This window comes from Rattus norvegicus, chromosome 1 (genome assembly GCF_036323735.1).
Source record: "Rattus norvegicus strain BN/NHsdMcwi chromosome 1, GRCr8, whole genome shotgun sequence".
In the NCBI taxonomy this organism is placed as follows: Eukaryota; Metazoa; Chordata; class Mammalia; order Rodentia; family Muridae; genus Rattus; species Rattus norvegicus.
The window spans coordinates 244,740,839-244,764,349 of NC_086019.1; the positions used below are offsets into that span (position 1 = coordinate 244,740,839).

General features: G+C 42.4%; 1 protein-coding gene across 2 annotated transcripts in view; it reads left to right on the forward strand.

Moving 5' to 3' along the window:
- The window catches only part of Exoc6 (exocyst complex component 6), a 143,180-nt gene that overhangs the window by 13,755 nt on the left and 105,914 nt on the right, over positions 1-23,511 (forward strand). Inside the window, 4 exon segments of one of the 2 annotated variants that reach the window (NM_019277.2) lie at positions 15,476-15,647; positions 16,703-16,750; positions 16,910-17,000; positions 18,808-18,853. In NM_019277.2, the coding sequence (NP_062150.2) occupies positions 15,476-15,647; positions 16,703-16,750; positions 16,910-17,000; positions 18,808-18,853 (357 nt within the window). 2 annotated transcript variants of the gene reach the window in all.

Genomic DNA, 23,511 nt, shown 5'->3' on the forward strand with positions numbered 1-23,511 from the left:
ACAAAGAGGCTAAATTTTGTCCTGTATTTTTCAGCACCTTTGGGTGCTTGCTTGCTTCAACTGTGGCTAAATTGGCACTGGATTTCCTGTTAACGAAAACATCCTGGCCTTTATAGACCGTGGCTTGGTGGTGATTGTTCTTAATGAGCTTTGGGAGTTGGTGCACTGTGGGCTTTTAAGGGTGTTTTGTCTTGTTAAGGTGAGCGCCTTGCTTCCTGGGGACCGACAGTCTTTGTGTCAGTGCAGTGTCTGTATCAGGAAACAAAACTGAAGCCTTCCTTCAGTTGCTGTGCTTTGCATAAACATTAACTAAACCTGCCGCTCACAGGGTTAGAAACCTTGAGAAGATCAGCCCGGAGGAGGCTTTCCATTCTGTTTCTTCTGCAGGATTCAATCTGTTTGAGGCTTTCTGTCTCTAGATGGTCAAGATGTTGTCTTTTATTAAATTATCCAGCTAATCAAGCTAGAGTTAAGTATAGTATAATTGTATGACTTAATAATTTGTTATTTTAATAATTCTTCCATGAGTTCTAGTCTTGGGTAATTACAAGGTCAGTCACCGACACTCACTTAGAGTAGTGGCTTGCCTGTTAATTTGTGTGTACATTTGTGTGTTTGTGTATATGTGTGTGTGTTCATGTGGAGGCCAGAGGCCAACCTTGACTGACTGTCGTTCTACAGGCACAGACACCTTTTTCCTGGGCCAGGGTCTCTCACTAGTTTGCAACTTGCCAATTAGGCTGAGCTTGGTGGCCAGCTGGCCCCAGGGATACGCCTGTCTCTGCCTCTTCCCCCTGGTCTACAAGTGTGCACCAGCATGCTGGCTTTTAAAACGCAGGGGGTCGCTGTGCTGTGCTCTCAAGGCAAGCATTTCACTGATGAAGATGTCCCCGGGCTTTGCTCTGTTGAATTCTTAACCTGCCTTTTGGTGTGGTAGTGGATGATTTCCTGACGCTCCTTTCTGCTCTCCTGAGCAGAAATTTTGCTGTTTGAATTTTGTGTTTTTCCTGTTAGCACAACAGTTCTAAACAGTGGGTTTTAAGGAGAGTCTAGACTTGGTTTTTATGATCTTATTCTAGTCTTTTTGATGTGTTGATGAGAAGCCAACTCTTTAGCTCACTTCTTCTTAACTGTAAACTAGTGTTGCTGTAGGGATTTTGGCCAAGTGTTATAGTTCACCTCTACAGCTGTTTGGCAGAATGGGTGACAGTCGGCCCTATACCACCTGACATTTTTGTTAAATTTTCTAAGTGTTCTAGGGAAGCAGTCTACCCACATGCATTAATTTACTCAATTGTTTGAGGTTTTTAAATTTAAAATGATGTTAGCAATTGTTTATTCTAGAGGACAAATAAAGTGACCCGAGTTGGTGCTGCCCTTTCTCACCCTTTGCATTTTACCAAGTTGTCCAAAAATAAGCAGGAAGAGACATCTCTGTGGTCAGGAATGTGACAACAGGAAGAAGGAAGTCTGTTGCCAAGGCTGTGCTGGCTGATTACACCTCAGCTCTCCACAGAGGATGTGCATTAGTAAGTGTGCTGTGCTCTTACCCAGTGCTGGAGAGAGCGCTAACGCCAGTCATGGGAGTGTCAGCTCTGGGTACAGGAAGTAATGGTAACTAATGTTAACTAATATTTCCTGTACATGAGGATAGGGGCTATTAGTGAGAACAGGAACTTCACACAGTAGAACACAAGGCAAATAAAATTCAACACCAGAAATTTAAGAAAATATCCTTTTTTTTTTTTTTTTTTTGGTCTTTGCTTTTTCAGGGAGCTCAGACAAGCCAGATACGTCTTACAGTGTGCTTCCTGGTCTCGTGCTGCAGATGGGCAAAGCAGAGGCTCATTCCCTAGCACTTCTCACTTTAAAGTGGGGTGGGGTATGTTAGCTCTGTTATAGACCAAGTTTTGAATATTTCAGATTTCAGATGAATGTGAGGATTCAGGTAGCCATTATCTCACACAGCTCAACATTTATTTTATTAGATTTATGTGTGTTTTGTCTACATGTATGTTTGTGCACCACATGCATGCTTGGTGCCACAAAATTCAGAAAAGGGCCTGGAACTGGAGTTCTGGCTGGCTTTAAGCCCCCCTGTGGGTGCTGGGAGCTCAGTAGGAGCAACAAGGGCTCTTAGCCTGAGCTGTGTCACAGCCTCCTTATAAAATGTTTTAAGAGCACATGTAGCTAACTAGATAAGCTGTTTTGTGGGCAAACATACAAAGAATGCACATTTTTGTAAACAAGGAATCTTTTGCAGGATTAACAAATGAAGTCAGATCTTGTGTTTATAAAGCCCCTTCCACAAAGTTCTTAGAAACTCTCTGTTACTTTGCAGCCAGAGAATACCTCATTGGTTTGGATACTTAGCCGATTTCAGGATACCTTAATCTCTATCTGCATTACCGTTGTTATAATAACCTTTAGCAGTACAGTATTATACATGGTTTGGGAGGAAAGCTTGCAAAATCAGCATTGCAGTCCTGGGGCTGTTTGGGGCTGTTTTCCCATAGTCTTCCCATTTTAATTTGGCTTTAGAGCCTTGCTTATCTCTAGGTTATCATGTGATGCTTCCCAGAAAGTTTCAATGTCATTGTATAAATTGGCTGATGGGATGGCTCAGCAGTAAAGGGGCTTGCTGCTAAACCTGCTGACCTGAGTTCAAGCCCTAGAATCCACATGGTGGAAGAAGAGAACCAGCTCCCTCAAACTCTTTTCTGTCCTCTGTGTATGTGTGCATGTGCGTGCGCACACATGCATATCACAGTAAATACATACAGATGAAGTAGATTAAGCAGTTCCTACCTCTGTTAGAAAGCTTTGGTTATTTTACTAATCCATGACCTTAGCACCACCCTACACAACACTTTCTTTTTTTTAAATAAAATATTTTTTATTGGATATTTTTTATTTACATTTCAAATGTTATCCCCTTTCCCAGTTTCCCGACCATCAACCCCCTCCCCCAACTCCTCCCCCTTCTTCTGTGAGGGTGTTCCACCACCCATCCACCCACTCCTTCTCGACTCCCTGCCCTGACATTCCCCCACACTGGCGGGGTATGGCCCTAGGACCAAGGGTTTCTCCTCTTTCTGGTACCCAACAAGGCCATCCTCTGCTATATGTGCAGCTGGAGCCATGGGTCTGTCCATGTGTGATCTTTGGATGGTGGTTTAGTCCCTGGGAGCTCTGGTTGGTTGGCATTGTTGTTCTTATGGGGTTGCAAACTGCTTCAGCTCCTTCAATCCTTTCTCTAACTCCTCCAATGGGGACACTGTTCTCAATTCAATGGTTGGCTGCAAGCATTTGCTTCTGTATTTGTCATGCTCTGGCAAAGCCTCTGAGGAGACAGCTATATCAGGTTCCTGTCAGCATGCACTTCTTGGCATCAGCAATATTGTCTGGGTTTGGTATATGGGATGTATATGAACTGTCTCCAGGTGGGGGCAGGCTCTGGATGGCCTTTCCTTCAGTCTCTGCTCCACACTTTGTCTCCATATCTCCTCCTGTGAATATTTTTGTTCCCCCTTCTAAGAAGGACTGAAGCATCGCACTTTGGCGGTCCTTCTTCTTGAGCTTCATGTGGTCGGTGGATTGTATCTTGGGTAATTTCAGCTTTTGGGCTAATATCCACTTATCAGTGAGTGCATACCGTGTGTGTTTTTCTGTGATTGGGTTGCTCACTCGGGATGATATTTTCTAGTTCCATCCATTTGCCTATGAAAGTCATTGTTTTTGATAACTGAGTAATATTCCATTGTGTAGATATACCACATTTTCTGTATCCATTCCTCTGTTGAAGGGCATCTGGGTTCTTCTGGCTTCTGGCTATTATAAATAAGGCTGCTATGAACATAGTGGAGCATGTGTCCTTGTTGTATGTTGGAGCAGCTTTTGGGTGTATGCCCAGGAAAGGTATAGCTGATTCCTCAGGTAGTGGAATGTCCAGTTTTCTGAGGACCCTCCAGACTGGTTCCCAGAGTGGCTGGAGTGTGTGTTCGTTCAGTCCCGTGTAATAACTAAATGCCAGGTGGCGTGCAGCAGGTAAAGGTGTCTCCTGTGCCATGCTGGCCACTCTCAGAAGCTTGAGTTTGGAGGAGTTTTGTTGTGTTTATATATAGTTCTGTTTCACCATTCTTTTTTTTGTCTTTTTTTTTTTTTTTGTTCTTTTTTTTCGGAGCTGGGGACTGAACCCAGGGCCTTGCGCTTCCTAGGCAAGTGCTCTACCACTGAGCTAAATCCCCAACCCCCTTTTTTTTGTCTTTTATTAGATATTTATTTACGTTTCAAATGTTAATTCCCTTTCCTGGTTTCCTGTCCCTAAGCCCCCTATCCCCTCCTTTTCCCCTTCTTCTATAAGGGTGTTCCCTTCCACATCCATCTCCCCTTACTCCCCACCCCCATTCCCTTACACTGGGGGTCCAACCTTGGCAGGACCAAGGGCTTCTCCTTCCATTGATGCCCAACAAAGCCATCCTCTGCTACATATGCAGTTGGAGCCCTGGGTCAGTCCATGTATAGTCTTTGGGTAGTGGTTTAGTCCCTAGAAGCTTTAGTTGGTTGGCATTGTTGTTCCTATGGGGTTGCAAGCCCCGTCAGCTCCTTCAGTCCTTTCTCTAACTCCTCCAATGGGGGTCCTGTTCTCAGTTCAGTGGTTTGCTGCTAGCATTAACCTCTGTATTGGACACACTCTGTCTGTGTCTCTCAGGAGAGATCTATATCCAGTTCCTGTCAGCATGCACTTCTTAGCTTCATCAATCTTATCTAGTTTTGGTGGCTGTATATATATGGGCCACATGTGGGGCAGGCTCTGAATGGCCATTCCTCAGTCTTTGCTCTAAACTTTGCCTCCACATCCCCTCCTATGAATATTTTTGTTCCCCCTTTGAAGAAGGAGTGAAGCACCGCACTTTGGTCATCCTTCTTCTTGAGCTTCCTGTGGTCTGTGGATTGCATCTTGGGTAATTTGAGCTTTTGGCTAACAACCATTTAAATTCTTATTTTAAAGTAATAAGTAACAAGATAAAAGTAGCTTTAAAAAGAAAAAAATGTAGCCAGGCATGGTGCGTACCTTTAATCTTACTTGGGAGGCAGGGGCAGGTAGATTTATGTGAATTCAAGGTAAGCCTTGTCCAGGACAGACAGAATTATACAGAGAGACCCCGTGTCAGCAAAACAAACAAACAGACGGACAAACAAACTCCAAAAAACAAAAGAGAAATCTTATTTTCATTTTGTTTTTATTTCTCAGAGGTCAGTTAGCTGTTAGATGGATTACTTTGACGCGTTTTGAACCGGGTGCTGGTTCACTTGTCACTCAGGAGCGCCCCCTGGTGACCTACTCTTTTTATTAAGATTTACACTTCGTATCGTCACACTTGTGAATTGAATATAAAGATGGAAGACCTCATCATTTCTCAAGTAACTAGGAGATAAAATACACTGAACACAACTGATGGGGTGTTTGAATGAAAATGTAGTATAGACTTTGTGTTTTCAAGCTTGGCAAAGTTCCACGAAGTTGGAGAATTATCTAAAGTGACTATGAAGTTCGTAAGGGCTGTCTTGAGCTGAGACTGAAGAGGAATGTAAGCTGTATCGAGGTATATGCAGGATAAAGCATCCTTGGAATGGAATTCCCCCCCCCCCCCAAATTTAGTAGTTTCTTTAGCTAATTTAAATTGGATAAGATCTGATATTCGTTTAAAAGAAAATAATTCCAGATCATGTGATTTTTTTTATTTTATTATTATTATTATTATTTTTTTTTGGTTCTTTTTTTCGGAGCTGGGGACCGAACCCAGGGCCTTGTGCTTGCTAGGCAAGCGCTCTACCACTGAGCTAAATCCCCAGCCCCTATTTTTTTTTTTTTTTTTTAAATCTAAATAAAGAGCCTTTCCCCAAACCCCGTGGGAGAGAGACCTCACCGCCTGGTCAGGTGGGCACTCCTGAGGCTGCAGAGCGGAGGAGACCACCAACACTGCCCACCTCTGCCCACATCCCTGGCCCAAGAGGCAACTGTATAAGGCCTCTGGGTTCCCGTAGGGGAGGGCCCAGGAGCGGCAGGACCCCTGCGCCTGAGACACTGCCGGAACCTGAAGGAAACAGACCGGATAAACAGTTCTCTGCACCCAAATCCTGTGGGAGGGAGAGCTAAACCTTCAGAGATGCGGACACGCCTGGGAAACCAGAAGAGACTGCACTCTGTGCACATCCAGACGCCAGAGGAAAACACCAAACGCCATCTGGAACCCTGGTGCACGGAGGCTCCCGGAAAGAGCGGCGCAGATCTTCCCGGTTGCTGCCACAGCGGAGAGGACTTAGGCAGTACCCCACGAGCAAACTTGAGCCTTGGAACCGCAGGTAGGACCAACTTTTCCCCTGCAAGAAACCTGCCTGGTGAACTCAAGACACAGGCCCACAGGAACAGCTGAAGACCTGTAGAGAGGAAAAACTACACTCCCGAAAGCAGAACACTCTGTCCCCATAACTGGCTGAAAGAAAACAGGAAAACAGGTCTATAGCACTCCTGACACACAGGCTTATAGGACAGTCTAGCCACGGTCAGAAATAGCAGAACAAAGTAACACTAGAGATAATCTGATGGCAAGAGGCAAGCGCAGGAACCCAAGCAACAGAAACCAAGACTACATGGAATCATCGGAGCCCAATTCTCCCACCAAAATAAACATGGAATATCCAGACACACCAGAAAAGCAAGATCTAGTTTCAAAATCGTATTTGATCATGATGCTGGAGGACTTCAAGAAAGACATGGAGAACTCCCTTAGAGAACAAGTAGAAGCCTACAGAGAGGAATTGCAAAAATGCCTGAAAGAATTCCAGGAAAACATAAATAAACAAGTAGAAACCCATAGAGAGGAGACACAAAAATCCCTGAAAGAATTCCAGGAAAACACAATCAAACAGTTGAAGGAATTAAAAATGGAAATAGAAGCAATCAAGAAAGAACACATGGAAACAACCCTGGACATAGAAAATCAAAAGAAAAGACAAGGAGCTGTAGATACAAGCTTCACCAACAGAATACAAGAGATGGAAGAGAGAATCTCGGGAGCAGAAGATTCCATAGAAATCATTGACTCAACTGTCAAAGATAATGTAAAGCGGAAAAAGCTACTGGTCCAAAACATACAGGAAATCCAGGACTCAATGAGAAGATCAAACCTAAGGATAATAGGTATAGAAGAGAGTGAAGACTCCCAGCTCAAAGGACCAGTAAATATCTTCAACAAAATCATAGAAGAAAACTTCCCTAACCTAAAAAAAGAGATACCCATAGGCATACAAGAAGCCTACAGAACTCCAAATAGATTGGACCAGAAAAGAAACACCTCCCGTCACATAATAGTCAAAACACCAAACGCACAAAATAAAGAAAGAATATTAAAAGCAGTAAGGGAAAAAGGTCAAGTAACATATAAAGGCAGACCTATCAGAATCACACCAGACTTTTCGCCAGAAACTATGAAGGCCAGAAGATCCTGGACAGATGTCATACAGACCCTAAGAGAACACAAATGCCAGCCCAGGTTACTGTATCCTGCAAAACTCTCAATTAACATAGATGGAGAAACCAAGATATTCCATGACAAAACCAAATTTACACAATATCTTTCTACAAATCCAGCACTACAAAGGATAATAAAGGGTAAAGCCCAACATAAGGAGGCAAGCTATACCCTAGAAGAAGCAAGAAACTAATCGTCTTGGCAACAAAACAAAGAGAAGAAAAGCACACAAACATAACCTCACATCCAAATATGAATATAACAGGAAGCAATAATCACTATTCCTTAATATCTCTCAGCATCAATGGCCTCAACTCCCCAATAAAAAGACATAGATTAACAAACTGGATATGCGGGGCTGGGGATTTAGCTCAGTGGTAGAGCGCTTACCTAGGAAGCGCAAGGCCCTGGATTCGGTCCCCAGCTCCGAAAAAAAAGAACCAAAAAAAAAAAAAAAACAAAAACAAAAACTGGATACGCAATGAGGACCCTGCATTCTGCTGCCTACAGGAAACACACCTCAGAGACAAAGACAGACACTACCTCAGAGTGAAAGGCTGGAAAACAACTTTCCAAGCAAATGGTCAGAAGAAGCAAGCTGGAGTAGCCATTCTTTTTTTTTTTTTTTAAAGATTTATTTATTTATTATATATAAGTACACACTGTAGCTGTCTTCAGATACACCAGAAGAGGGCATCGGATCTCTTTACAGATGGCTGTGAGCCACCATGTGGTTGCTGGGAATTGAACTCATAACCTCTGGAAGAGCAGTCGGGTGCTCTTAACCGCTGAGCCATCTCTCCAGCCCCGCCATTCTAATATCAAATAAAATCAATTTTCAATTAAAAGTCATCAAAAAAGATAAGGAAGGACACTTCATATTCATCAAAGGAAAAATCCACCAAGATGAACTCTCAATCCTCATCTTCGGTTGGTTTATATACAAGTGTGCAATTTCTAGGCTTGAAAGTAAAATGATGCTATCTGGTGCTGGATAGAGGAGCCTTATTTTTTATTATGGCAGCTTGCTATTTTTGTAACATGGTGATTTGGTTGAACACAATAAAGTACAGTAGTAACTGATCTCCCCTTCTTCCTGGATGAGTGAGGAGATGATTAAATGTTGATGTCAGCATCCTTGAGCATATTCAGATAAGCTTCTGCTTCTGTTGAAAAGGATGCTGTGTTTGATTGTGGTCCGAAGCTTTGAAGCACTATTTGGCATCTCCTTCCTTGGAGGTCTCACTGTTTAAACATAACAGATTTGATAGCTTGTTGGTAAGGTGAGGTCCAGCTTGTCTCCACTAGGTCATCTTCATGTGAATCCGGTGGTTATACGGTTTTGTTTTAGGGACATTTCATTTTTTTAATAATGGTTTTAGCTGACATTCATGGAGAGAATGAATCCTTAAAAACTGTGCCACTAGTGAAAGGAAATCCTGTCTAGAGTATGTTTCTTTACAAAGCTGTGTCACACCATCCTTTGGGCCCTCTGCTGGAAAAGTAGAATCAAGTCTCAAATAATGCCTTTTAAATTGTATCCTCTAGTATAGATGTAGGACAGTACTGTATCATACCTCTGTGGATGTAAAATAGCTTGTACCTGCTTTATGATACGTAGTAGTGACCGTGCTTTATCAGAGCTGTTTTTAATGATGTTGCTCAGAATGTTTTCTTTCCAGATGATGATTGAGAAGCTAATTAAAAAAAAAATGGTGCCAGGTACCACAAGAGTAACAGAACTGTGCTGTTTTCTCGGGTTTTGTTTTTTTACTTTTTTTTTTTTTTAATGGAGTGTGCTGGATGTCTCTACAGTTTTGTTCAGATGACTGCAGAACCTGGAAAAGCTGTTGCTGCTGTTGATGCATAACACACTGCTATTATTGGTCTTTTTATATAAATATAAATATATATATACAGATATATAATTAAAAAAAGAGAAATTGCATGTATAGCATAATAATAAGATTGTCACTTTCCCATTAAAAAAAAAAAAGAGCCTTTCCCCCACATGGCCTTTACTTTACTATTGAATAAGGCTTTACCTCATTGGTTTTTACATAGTTGTTCCTGAAAACCCAGAGCCTGAATTTTTTTTTTTAAAGATTTATTTTATGTGTATGAGTACACTGTAGGTGTCTTCAGATACACCAGAAGAGGGCATCTGGTCCCATTACAGATGGTTGTGAGCCACCATGTGGTTGCTGGGAATTGAACTCAGGACCTCTGGAAGAGCAGACAGTGCTCTTAACCACTGAGCCATCTCTCCAACCCCAGAACCTGAATTATATTGGAGAAGACTCGTGGTTTTCACGCCCATCTCTAGCTCCAGCTACAGGGTCTCAGGTGGATTCTGAACTGCTTCTAAGGAGAATGAATTATTCTCAGTCCATAATAGCCAAGAATGAAAAAATTTACAATATTAATAACAGTGGTATTCAGAATCTCAGAATTAAGTTTAAACTTAAAATTACTTAAAGAGAAATGATAAGTAATTTCATGAATATGAAATATTAAATTTATATTAGAAATATACTAAGAACGGTAGTCTGGAAACCAAGCTTGATTTGGCTTCTGAAGAACTGGCAAGAAAGTAGCAAACTGCCTATGCCGGGAGGATGAAGGGCCGGAGACCAGGCTTCACTGCTAGAGATGCAAATTCAACCTACTCTGTCAACCCAGGACCTGGCAAGAGTGCCCTTTGGCTGGTTTATTTGAAGGGGAAGAAAAGGGAGTCATGGGCCTCATGGGAGTCAGTGGCTCCTACAGTGTTGCCAGATAAGTTTGGGAAATTTCTTCTCAAAAAGGTTTTAGAAAGGCTTGACACCACAAGCTGAAAGTAGGTTCCTAGTGTCCAGAGCTCCCTGGAAGTGTTCTTTGAAGTTTCTAGCATTTGCAAGACCTTTTCGTTGCTAGACTTCTCCTTTTCTCTTTCTTGAAAGCAATTAAATTTTAATTAAAAATGCATCTTTTTGTGGTGGCCACCACAGTGTCTTTGGCATAATAACACTGCAGACCTAGGCTTGACCAGCTCTTTCTTGCCTGTGCATCTCATGCATCCTATTAGAGAATGAAGGAAGAACTCTGGGATACAAGAAAAAAATGCTTATTTTTACTGGAAAAACTATAGTAATTTCAGTAAAAAATAGGCAATATGTGGACTCTAGGATTAAATGCTTTGAGATTATATTTCTTTTTACAAAAAGTTTGAATGGTGTTTTAGGAAAAAATAATTATGTTTTGGGAGGCAATACATTTCATTTTCCTCCTAGATATTGTGATCTATTTATTCTTTAGAATGAAGGCAAAGAATAAATATTGAAAATACTACAGGAATATATGCTTTATGATTAAAAATGATTCTGTTACCAGAAATGAGTCCTTTTTTACATTTCTGGTGAATTAACTTTTTTCACAAAGACTTTTTCTTTACCAAAATGAAACCATAAAGTATTTCTAATTCATTTCATTTACAAAACGTAGCACCTATCAGAACACAGACGCGTGTCAGCTTATCAGATTACAGTTGGCAATAAAAGCAATAATTTTCACTTCACCCTTTAAAACGTTTAGACGTTAATTTTCTTATTTCAACCAGTAGGTGGAGTCCTATACAAATAATTCAAAAAGGTATCTGTGAAAGCTAATTCTCTTGTTTAAATCCCCAAAGCCTCCTAATACTAGATGACCAAATATTACAGAACAGCTTATACCTTAACGCTTTTCGCTTGTGTGTGAGATACAGACGAGGATGGGTTCTGTCCGTGCTTACAAAGTTAAACTGTGTACAAGAGACTGTTTCTGTGCATCCCTAGTGGCTAAAATTAAAATGCGGGAATAAAATTTTTAGTGTAGTGTAAATCATGTTTATTTTCTAGTCACAAGTCATTGTTAAAATGTTGAGTTTTGCACCTGTGTTTTTTGCCGTGTAGCATAGAACCCAGCAGAGCTAGAAGGTCTGACTGAGCCAAGCATTTGAAAGGGTGACTGGCACTTTCCTTGACATCGGTGTGTGTGTGTGGAGCACTGAGGTGGGCTTAGTGGGCTGGGGGTGAAGAGCACTGGCTGCTCCTTCAGGGACTTTACCTCGGTTCCTCGCGGGATACCTCATAACTCTGTAACTTCAGTCCCAGGGAATCCGACGCCCTCTTCTGGATGCCACGGATTCTGCACTCACACAGCACACAAACATACATGCAAGCAAAACACGGATACACACACAATTAAAAAGTTTTTTAAACAAAGCTATCCCTTTAGTGAATGTGGAGTAGTATAGCGCTTAAAAGCAATCTCCTATTTTATCTTCCTGGGTCTGTCATATTTATCACTATGTGTGTGTTTGTAGGAGGTTGGCCAGACTTCCCTGTAGATATTAAAAATCCTGGGGAACTTCCTTTTAAAAATAGTTTAATTTGGGTTGGGGATTTAGCTCAGTGGTAGAGCGCTTGCCTAGGAAGCGCAAGGCCCTGGGTTCAGTCCCCAGCTCCGGAAAAAAAAAATAGTTTAATTTGAGCCCAGCATGATGGTGCACACCTTTAATCTCAGCACTTGGGAGGCAGAGGCAGACCTCCATAAGTTCAAGGGCTAGCCTGGTCTATAAAGTGAGTTCCCTGACAGCCAAGGCTGTTAATATAAAGAAACACTATCTCGAAAAACAAACAAGAAAAGTTTAATTAAAGCTGTATGTAACTAAAATTTCTAGAACAGTATATTTTACACTAATAGCCAACTTTGATTTAAAAAGTGAATAATACTGTCAGCTCCTTTCTCTGCCCCTCACGTCACAGGTTCGAAGAATAACAATACTTGTTCAAGGTCAGAAAGTCAAGCGGGGTTTTCAGAGAAGTGCGGGAGGGACCTCAGTAGTTTCTCCTTCTGTCCTCAGTGTGTGCACCTGAAACTTAAGCTGCCTGTCAATTAGTCGTGCCTTGGTTCCCAGCGCCTTTCCCTGCCCACTGGGTGATGGCACCCGATGGGTGCAGCAGTGCACACCGGGGATACCCTACTGTGTGGTCTCAGTTGCCTGTCAAAGGTGGGCTGCTCGAAGCAGCAGCTCAGCTCGAGAGTCCCATCCTTCTCCATGGTGCTGAGTACCACTGCTGACCCGACAGTCAGATAACATAATACTTTTTCAGTTATACTGGGCCCAGTAGCTTAGGGGTTAAGTCTTGGCTGTGTTTTTATGCGACTCTAGACTTATGTATTAATCTTCCTCAACTGCATTTGAAAACTGGGCTGCTAGCAGGGTCTGCGCTGTAGGGGTAGTGAGTATTCAGTGAGGCCGTGCATGAGAAGCACCGAACATGTAGTTGTGTACTCAGTTGGCATCTGTATCACCACTGTACTGAGACAGAAGCAGCCGTCCTGATTCTGCTCTGCACCACACCCGCCCAGCATTACAAGGGTTCTGGGACCCAGGCTCCAGTGCTCAGGCTTTAACTGCTGAGCCATCTCCCAGCCCCGGAGTCTGCATTGTGAGGGATATCAGACTGAATATATTTCGCAACATCGGGCTCAAATGCATCTCTCATAACCCACGGACCTTGAAACAAAATAGGTGGCAAACCGTTTCAGTTTGCTTGTACCAAAGGGGTTTCTTAGGACATAAGATTTCAGTTTAACCCAGAGCAGCAAAATTATACAGGGCTTTGCAAGGCTGTTGCAAAAAAATACTTATAAGATCGTTTAGTTTAATATCCCCATTATACATTGTGTGGCTACTGTGTTGATACTGGAAGGGCGAGGCCAGGTAAAATCAAACCAGTTAGGAAGCAGTTGGTGATGCTTTAAAGCAAGACATGTTGTTGACTGAGATGAGGGTACAGTCATGTGAATGGGGCTGACTGCCTGTGTGGATCTGGCTATCCTTGCTGACCTTGGTTGGCAGCCTTTAGAAAGCCAAGACCTCCTCCCCCCATTGTAAACAGACAAGACATTATAAAGTGTTCATTCCTAGAGCCAAGGCTAATTTAGTAAAGAGTGTGTCACCTTTCTGTGGATATGACAGGGCTGCTAGATCAGAGGTGGCCAACTTAAAAAACATTTATATATATTTATATATGTACATGTATGTGTATACACATGCTGTGCGTGTGCATGTGTGTACATGTTCCATGGCATAGGTGTGGAGGTTAGAGGACAGTTCATGGGAATTGGTTCTGAGGTTCTAACTCAAGTGTCAAGTTTGGCAGCAGGCAGAGCTGCTGAGGTCTGACCAGCCCAGCCTTTTGGCATTGTAATATGTTGTCACTTACAAATGCGTTGTGCTGCATTTGTCACTGTTCTGGGCCATAGATCCAATAAGCTCAATCATTTGTGGTTAGAAGACGAGAAAAGTATGACAAAGATTTCAGGGGGTTGTCTGAGAAGCTAGACAAGTGGACTTTACCGAGATGAGGAAGATGGTGGAAAAAGCAGACTTGGGGAACAGTGTTAGGAAGAATTCACTTTTGAGTGAACTGAAGATGAACGCTCATCAGACTCTCCCGTGGGGAGATATGACGGAAGTTTGAGGCAAGCTTAGTGGTGGAAGGAGGAGTTTGGAAGGTGTTTGTGTGTTTGTAGAATCAAGAGTAGACGCATGGAAAAGAATCCATGAAGTCTCATTCTAGCCAAGGATTCAGAGCCTGGGTTCTTCATTACCAACCTGCCTTGTCTCTACTGCTTACCTCATTAAAAACGGAGGCATGACGCTACACTCAGAGGCTTCATTGTGTTTGGGGAAACAAAATATATAGTATATGTAAACATTTAAATTACAATACGAAGTGGCATGTGATTACATCCCAGAGTAACTGTCCAGGGCCACAGCTTAGCTGTCCTGCAGAGGAAATGGTTACTTCACACAGAAACGACTGACAAAGGCCTGGTGGCAAAACCAGAACTCACACTGAACGGCAAGCAGGAGGCGGGGCTGGGGAGGCGCAGCCACCTTCAGGCTGCCTGTTCTTTGAGAGGCGCTGTGCTCGGTTCTGCTTGGTACTTACTGTGGTTAGCAGTGGGAAGGGCACATTGGGCAGGCTGGAGCACAGGGCCCGGATGAGCTTGCATTTGTCTGTCCCTAGTGGCACTGTGTGGGCGGGCTTCGCCTGCTGTCAATTAGTGAAGTTCCCTCAAGCCTCGATGCCTGGGCTTTTTATTAGGGTACAGTCATGTGAATGGGGCTAACTGCCGGTGTGGATCTGGCTCACTGCCCACCTACTCTCGCTGACCTTGGTCTGCAGCCTCTAGAAAGCCAAGGCCCCCAGTTTCGTAAACATTACTGTTATGCCCCCCCATTGTAAACAGACAAGACATTATAAAGTGTTCATTCCTAGAGCCAAGGCAAATTTACTGGACAGTAAAGGGCACGTCAGCTTTCTGTGGAGTTAGTGTGAGCTGAGCTTTGCACCTAGCACAGATGTGGCATTGTCACCATCTGATCTCGGACCTGAGGACGTAAACTTCGGAACAGACGGCCAAGATGCATATTCCAGCCATCAATCTTGAGTTGTGGACTTTGTGGCCATTGTAATGAATGATGTATTAAAAAAGCAAGGGTAACAGCATCCCCTTTAGAGACTTACTGTGAAGGGAAAGAGTTGCTGTGTCACTCTTAGGACGTTCTCACACAGTACATGTAATAAAAGCCTGAGTTCCTTCCTCTCAACACTGACTCAGTGTTGAGCCTTAGTGTGTTGAAGACTGATATTTGGTCCACCTATCCCAAGCCTCGGAACTTTATTCCTGGATACCTAGGGATATATTTAGAGAACTTCTGAGTCTTTGAATATTAGCATACTCAAAGGAAATGAAATCTTTCCCCTTAGGATTATTTCTGTGGGTAGAACTGTCCAGCTTATTTACTTACTCGGAGATTAAATCCATGTCTACAGAGACTGAGCTTCAGAGGAAGGCCTCTCGCTGCCTGAGTGCTTCATTTTGGGTTCTCGTACGTACAGGTCTGTGTATGATGGTCAGCCAAATGCACACAAGAAGTTCATGGAAAAGCTAGATGCCTGCATCCGCAACCATGACAAGGAGATTGAGAAAATGTGTAACTTCCATCACCAGGGCTTTGTAGATGCTATCACAGAGCTCCTCAAAGTAAGGGCGGACGCAGAAAAGCTGAAGGTAGGAGTGTGCTCACTACTCCCTGCTTCTATAAGTTCTCATTAAATTGTGCAGTGCATGGGCCATGTACAGTGCGTGGGCCACTGGGTGCATTTTCAGAAGGGAGAGAGACAGTAAAGGGTCAATTTACAGTTTCAGGCTTTTCAAAAGACAGTGGTACAATGGTGTTAAAAGCTACCCTCCAGTGTCATGAAAATTTGCTATAAATGATTTCATGCTGCCATGCTGTTATTTAATTACATTGAAAAATTTATTAAAGTAAATTCCTCTCTGTATCTTGCCACATCAGAGCCATTACTTATTAAACCATGTCTGGATTTGTTCAGCCAGGATATAAAATGATTACATGAGTTGTCTTTTCATTTAAAGCGCGTATCAGACAGAGAGCAAAGATTGTGATGAGAAAATCCATCATGTGAAGGATATTCAGATAACGAGGGACCAGAGACAGCGTCACGAGGTCACTGAGCACCTCTGCTCTGCAGCTAATGAGATTTTTAATAAATGAGACTGTGCTTCCCCATACGATGACCTAATGAGTCACTTAATATGTGGGAAACTCCAAGTTGAGCCTCGGCTGCACCTGCAGCTTGAGCTGCTACTGTGGATTGAGATTTCTGTGTTTGATGTTCGTCAACCTCCCAGGGCTTGCATTCAGAAAGTATGAATGTTTAATTACCGTAAAATGCAATCGCCATTTCCTGTGACAGTGAATGGCACATAGACCTCATTGAAGTTGTCAAAGAGGGACCAGTGGTCAATTGGGTCAGTGATTTGAATTGTTTGACAGACTCAGAAAAGCAAGTAAAGTTCAAAAATCCTGAGTAAATTTGAGAAGTTTGCCACAGAATCTGTTAAAAAGAACTGTCATAACCAATTGAAGTTAACAAAAGCTCTTTTCAATCAGAAGTTCAAGTTCAAGCTGTAGAGTTAATTTGAATTTGCATTTCTTTGTTCTGAGTTCCTCATGAAGCATGATCTGATTACAAGGGTGAGCTGTTACATCAGGACAGCTTTATACATGTTTGTCTAACTAAGGTGAAATTATTTTTAAGGTCCAGGTTACTGATACCAACCGAAGGTTCCAAGATGCTGGAAAAGAGGTAAGAAAGGGATGGATGGATGGGTGATGGATGATGGATGATGGATGAATGGATGATGGGTGATGGATGATAAGGAAGGGAGGGAGGGAGGGAAGGAGAGAACTCAGCATTTGGATGCCATTTAACTGTTTAAAATTGTCTACACTTTTATTTTCTAAGGTGATAGAACAAACAGAAGATATTATTCGGTGTAGAATTCAGCAGAGAAATATTACAACCGTAGTAGAGAAATTGCAGTTATGCCTGCCAGGTGAGTCAGCCATAGGCACCCATTGCATGACGTTTGTTGTGGTGAAATTACATTTTGCTAATACCACATAGTCGTCTTTACTACGGGGATCACACATCCACTGTGGCCACTTCCCACCCACGCCTGTGCTTGCCTTCCTGGTTGCTCTGTTCTCTGGATTTCCATGAATTTTAGAAAGTAAATGTTCCCGGGTCGTCTCTGTTTCCTAAACATCTGAGCTTTTCCCCTCCACATAGCCGGCTATCACTCTCACGGTGACCCTAACTCCTCCGTGTTGCCTGTCTGCATTTTCCTCAGCATACTTCCCCTCAGGGAGCGTGTCTTTATGTTATGTTTTTCTGGCCTTTATCTAATTTGCTAATTTTTCTACCTCTAGTTTTTGCATGTTCTCTGTTTGTCACTTAACGGTTGATTTTGCTTTATTCACAATCTCATTTTGCCAAGAATACCTTCAAAAAATACACATCAAAAAATGCTGGACCGGCCTTCCCTCTTTTTCCCTTTCCTCCTTTATTTTGGAAAGACTTTGGTGTGACTCAGATATTACTGGGACATAACATGCATTCTGAAGAACTAGCCAGTATTTTCTTTACCTAGATTGAATGTTTTAAGTGGAATGCTTCCTGTTCAAACAAAGCAAAGCAGGCACACACTGTTTCTGTTTTTTCACATTGCCAGCGAAATCCATTTCAGTGCCTGGTTTACTGTACTGTCTCTTTAGGAAAAAAACCTCCCATGTCCAGGGAACTAGAATACTTTGTACACTATTTTTGTGATATAAATTTAGCTTAGAATATAAATGATATTGTCAACATTGTCAGTAGTTGGTACTGGATAAGATAAATGTACTATTGTTTTTTCACTAATGAGAATAGCTCTTCTTAGAACTCACAGAAGCCGCCCACTCACTTGAGTACGTAGTGGACTCAAGTGAGGTTAATATGTAGTTTACATATTAACCTTTTATAAGTAAAATGCCAGTTTCCTAAAGGTTTCAGGGTTGAGAAACACTTTGAATGGGGTTTAACAGTACCTCTGCCCCCACTAGAGACATTGGATAAGCCACAGAGACAGCTCCTTCATTGAAGGCTTTGTCAATTGTCACTTTATGTAATAAGCCTAAAGGTGGGTACTGGTGGAATGACAGCTGGATTCAGCATGTGCCTTAGTAGGCTGTGGAACCGACGTCTGCACAGCACCTCCGAGCACGTGTGAATGCTCTCCCTTGCCCATCCAGGACCTTCCCCTTCCCCAACCTGCCCTTTTGATGAACAACACATACATTCCCCATGTGTCAGGCATTGTATAAGATACTAGAATTATACATCTCAAAGTTTATTGTTTTACTGAATAATTATATTTCTGGGGGCTTGTAGAAGGGTTGAGATGAGTAGAGATTATTTGCCTGGTCTGTTCCCACTGTTTTAATTCAGTCTGCTGTTAGCATTTGGCAGTTTTCTTTCTTTGTAGATGCTGTGCATTTCCTTGTGGAGTTGGTCGTATTTTGGTTGTGCTATTTACGTTGAGTCATATGAATCCCACTGTCTCTCTGTTTTCTTTCTCTAATTTCACTTCTGGAAAGAGACGCTAGTAGTTTCTAAGTAGAATAATTTTTTACTAGGTTCCTATGTCATTGCAGGTGTCAGTATACAAGTGTTCAGCTTGAATGTTAATGTATATGATGTTCAGTAGGTGGAAAGTAAATAATTTTTGCTAGTTTAACACATATAACTTGTTTTGAAAACATTACCTATTGTCATGTTGGCCATACTTGCCTCATGAGGCTGCAATGTTGTTTTTGATGCAGTGTTGGAGATGTACAGTAAACTGAAGGAACAGATGAGCATGCAGAGGTGAGTCGGCTTCTCTGAGCTCTTAGAACTGAGGTAAGCACAGGCCGGCCCAGCAGAGATGGCAGGAGTCTGAGCCGTGCTCCCCACTTAACTCGAACCTTTTCAGGCAGTGTGCCCACCATTATCACTCAATAAAGCAGCAGTAGCCTGCCTTCATGAGCCCTCGTCCCTTACAAGTGGTATAAACGACCGACAGTATTGATGAAGGTGACAGAGGCAACCCGGAAGGAGTCAGAGTTTGTTAGCTCACGGGCGTGTCATACCGTCTGCAGGATGTGGGCTGAAGGCAGAGCGCAGGAGGCTGTGAGCTGACAGCCAGGCCGGTGTCCTCTGCTTTGTAATGAACTCGAGATTGTGACGTGAAAGGCAATATGAAGTGGTGTATTAATTGCCATGGGAGCATTGATAAAATGATCTTCAAGATGTTTTAAAAATGAACAGTTCCAAAGTTGAAATACCAAAATAACAAGACAACATATGTGGCTTGGGGAAATGACTTTATTTATTTATAAACAATTATTATAACATAATATATATATGTATATGTATGTGTATATATATCTATATATATATATCTGTAGTCAATGGATGCCTTGCTTCATAGTGCTGCACCTTGAATTTCAGGAGGCATTGTCAATTTGTATTAATTTGTGGAATAGTTCTTTCCTTATTAAATATAACAAGTCAGAAAAGATAAGTCTTTTGTTCATAAACTGTTAGTATGTTCTCTTCTGTGTTATTTGTTCTCATATCTTAAACTTGAAAAAGTTTTTGTTTGGTGCAAAGAAGCAACACTCTACCAGCCTTACCAAGCCCCCCAGGAGTTGCTCTCCCTGCTTGCCCAGTGCTGGACCTCAGATGGAGGCTCCGCCCCTTTCATGATCCCGCCTTCCAGTTGTCCTTTGCCTTTCATGAAAAGTCCAGGTCAGCTCCCAGAGCCGCCTAGGACACCGGAATTTGTCTCCTTATGATTAGATTTGATCATTTGGTGAAGGAGATGACAGCCAAATCTGTTTTTAAAAATTTGCAATTGGAAAAAAAAATCCCAGGCATGGTGACACATGCATTTGATCTCAGCACTCAGGAGGCAGCAACAGGCAGATTCCTGAGTCTGAAGCCAGCCTGGTCTGCAGAGTGAGTTCCACAACAGCCAGGGCTGCACAGTGAAACCCTGTCTTGAAACACACTCCCTGAAAAAAAATCGCAATTAATGAGTAGTAATTAGTAAATACTTTGAGTCATGTTTCCTTGTGACTTGTCACCTAGTAGTTGCAGAACTTAAGAATTCTCACTGGGGTTAGGAAACAGTGGCTTTAAAAAATGTTCTTATTCCATTACTACTTCTGACTGGCTGTTTTAGTATGGGGAAGGGATTTCAGGTTTGTTTTGGTTTTTTGGCCTTGGCTGTGTTACTGACCTTAGAGCACCCTTTAGATACAGTTTTAAAAATAAACCACATACACAATGGGAACTGAGTCCAGGCTGATGCCCAGTATCTCCAGAAAAATCCCTACCAAAGAGTATTTACACAAAATATCAGAGGGGAAAAACATGAGCAATGTGGTGCGGAATTGGGAGGTAGCCATTGGCAGAGGAGCAGTGGGTGACAGAGCAGCCAGGTCATGCCTCCTTCTCATAAGTTCAAGGGCTCATCACATTGCCGTGGGTGAGAGTCAGGATCACACACACACACACACACACACACACACACACACACACACACACGCACACACACATACAGACACATACAGACACACACACAGAGACACACACACACACGCACACACAGACACATACAGACACACACAGGCACACACAGGCACACACACAGAGACACACACACAGAGACACATACAGACACACACAGACACACACACAGAGACACACACACAGAGACACATACAGACACACACAGACACACACACAGAGACACACACACAGAGACACATACAGACACACACAGACACACACACAGAGACACACAGAGACACACACACACAGAGACACATACAGACACACACAGACACACACACAGAGACACACACACAGAGACACATACAGATACACACAGACACACACACACAGACACACACACAGAGATACACACACACGCACACACACACACACACACAGACACACACACACGCACAGACACACACACGCATACACACACACACACACACACAGTGGCACATGTATGAGCATGCTGATGAGCTTGCGTCTCTCCATGTGTGTTCTCTGATACCTTGTGTCTGCCATGGTTGCTATTGGGAAGTTTGAAGTCATTTTCATTTATCAACTTACCCTAAAAACAAACAAACAAACAAAAAAACCAAAAAAAATCTTTGTCCTCTGTGTTCTATGGTTTTTTTTTTGTTTTGTTTTTGTTTTTTTGCCTTTGATGTCTTTTGGGTTCCAGCATACCTAAGTACTTGGGGAGCCACCTTTTAAAACTGTATTTATTTTATTTATACGAGTGTGTGTCTGCATGTTTGTATGTGCACTGCATTTGTGCTTGGCCTGCAGATGCCAAAAGTGGGTATTGGATTCCCTGGGATTGGAGTTAGAGATGTTGTGAACTATCATGTGGACGCTGGGAACCAAACTGTGCTCCAGGTCCTTTGTGAAAAGAGCTAGGGCCCTGAACCCCAGAGCATCCCTGCAGCTTCAGGAGGCGCCCTTTAATGTGAAACCAATCTTTAATCTGATAATGTGCCAGGGAATTTTCTTGCTATAAATTTGCTTAGAACACTGACCCATTCCCTCCCTCTTTTCCTTTCTCGCCTCCCTCCCTTTCTTCCTCCCTCCTTCAGAAATAGCATATTACTGTGGTTCCCATGTTCTTGAACTTAAGACCATTCTGCCTCAAATGCAGGTATAACAGACATGAGCCATGTCTTGTCACAAGTTCAACATGTCCTTTTTCCACCATCTTTCAGTTTAAAGTATTTTCTAGCTTTTCATTGGATCTTTGAAACTTGGTATATTCATATATAATATGATATGTAATATAATATAATAAAATATAATAGGATGTATAATTCAACATAACTGTGTTGTTTCTACTTCTGAGTCCTGGATCCAGTTCATTGTGACATCTTTTTTTTCTTTTCTTTTTCTTTTTCTTTTTTTTTTTTTTGGAGCTGGGGACCAAACCCAGGGCCTTGTGGTTGCTAGGCAAGCCCTCTACCACTGAGCTAAGTCCCCAATCCCTCATTGTGACATCTTGACCAAGTTACATACTATGTTTCAGTTTTCTCACCTACAGAATACAAATAGTATTGGCTGCCATTAAAATGTACCTCAGAGGGTTGAAAGAAAAAAGTATACTCATGAAAATTTGTGTCAGCTTCTCTGGGGCACAACTTCTACTTTAATAATTACTGCATACCTGATATGTTCCGTAGTACCTGGGGGGTTTCAGAAAATTTTTGTTGAATTGAAAGAAATCACTCAACAAGTGATTTTCATCAGACTTTGAGGCATTTAGGTGTACTTCTGATTAAATAGTAGCACAGATTTTTCTGGGGAACAAAAATATTCACAGGAGGAGATATGGAGATGAATTTTGGTTCAGAGACTGAAGGAAAGGCCATCCAGAGCCTGCCCCACCTGGGTATCCAGCCCATATACATACAGCCACCAAACCCAGACAATATTGCTGATGCCAAGAAGTGCATGCTGACAGGAGCCTGATATAGCTGTTTCCTGAGAGATCCTGCCAGACCATTACAAGTACAGAGGTGAATGCTAGCAGCAAACTATTGAACTGAACATTGGAGGAGTTAGAGAAAGGATTGAAGGAGCTGAAGGGGTTTACAACCTTATGAGAATAACAATACCAACCAACCAGAGCTCCCAGGAACTAAACCACCATCCAAAGTCCACACATGGACAGACCTATGGCTCCAGCTGCATATGTAGCAGAGGATGGCCTTGTTGGGCACCAATGGGAGGAGAAGCCCTTGGTCCTGCCAAGGCTGGACCCTCCAGTGTAGGGGAATGTTGGGGCAGGGAGGTGGGAAGGGGTGGGTGGATGGGTGGGGGAACACCATCATAGAAGAAGGGGAAAGGGGGATAGGATAGGGCGTTTATGGACAGGAAACCAGGAAAGGGGACATTTGAAATGTAAATAAATATTTCTAAAAAAAGTTCAATAAAATTTACACTTACTTAGAATGAAGCATGTGCTATACAGTTTTTAATCGTACCACTGTATGGATAGATGTTATGATAGAAATAATAAGAAATCATGTAGTGAATAATTAAGTGTTGTGATTTGGAAGTTTACTCACAGTTAAGGCATTGTAACGACTGTGATAATGTTCCTAGTGTTGTAGATGTAGAGGGAGTTAACTAACAAGGACTGTGGTAGTAGAAGCCGTGAATGTTCAGCTGGCAGGGTGTAGACAGTGTACACAGTTCTCTTAGGAAGAGAGATGAGTTCAGCTGGCAGGGTGTAGACAGTGTACACAGTGCGCTTAGGAAGAGAGAGGAGTTTTAATTTTATTTCTGCTCTGGTGCTCTATCTGGAACCCAGGGCCTTGTGCATGCTAGGCACACGTCCTAGCATCGAGAGCCCAGTCGAAATCAGGAGTATCTGATTCATTACCTGGCCCTGCATAGAGTTAGTCAACAGGAACTTTTTTCATTCCCTT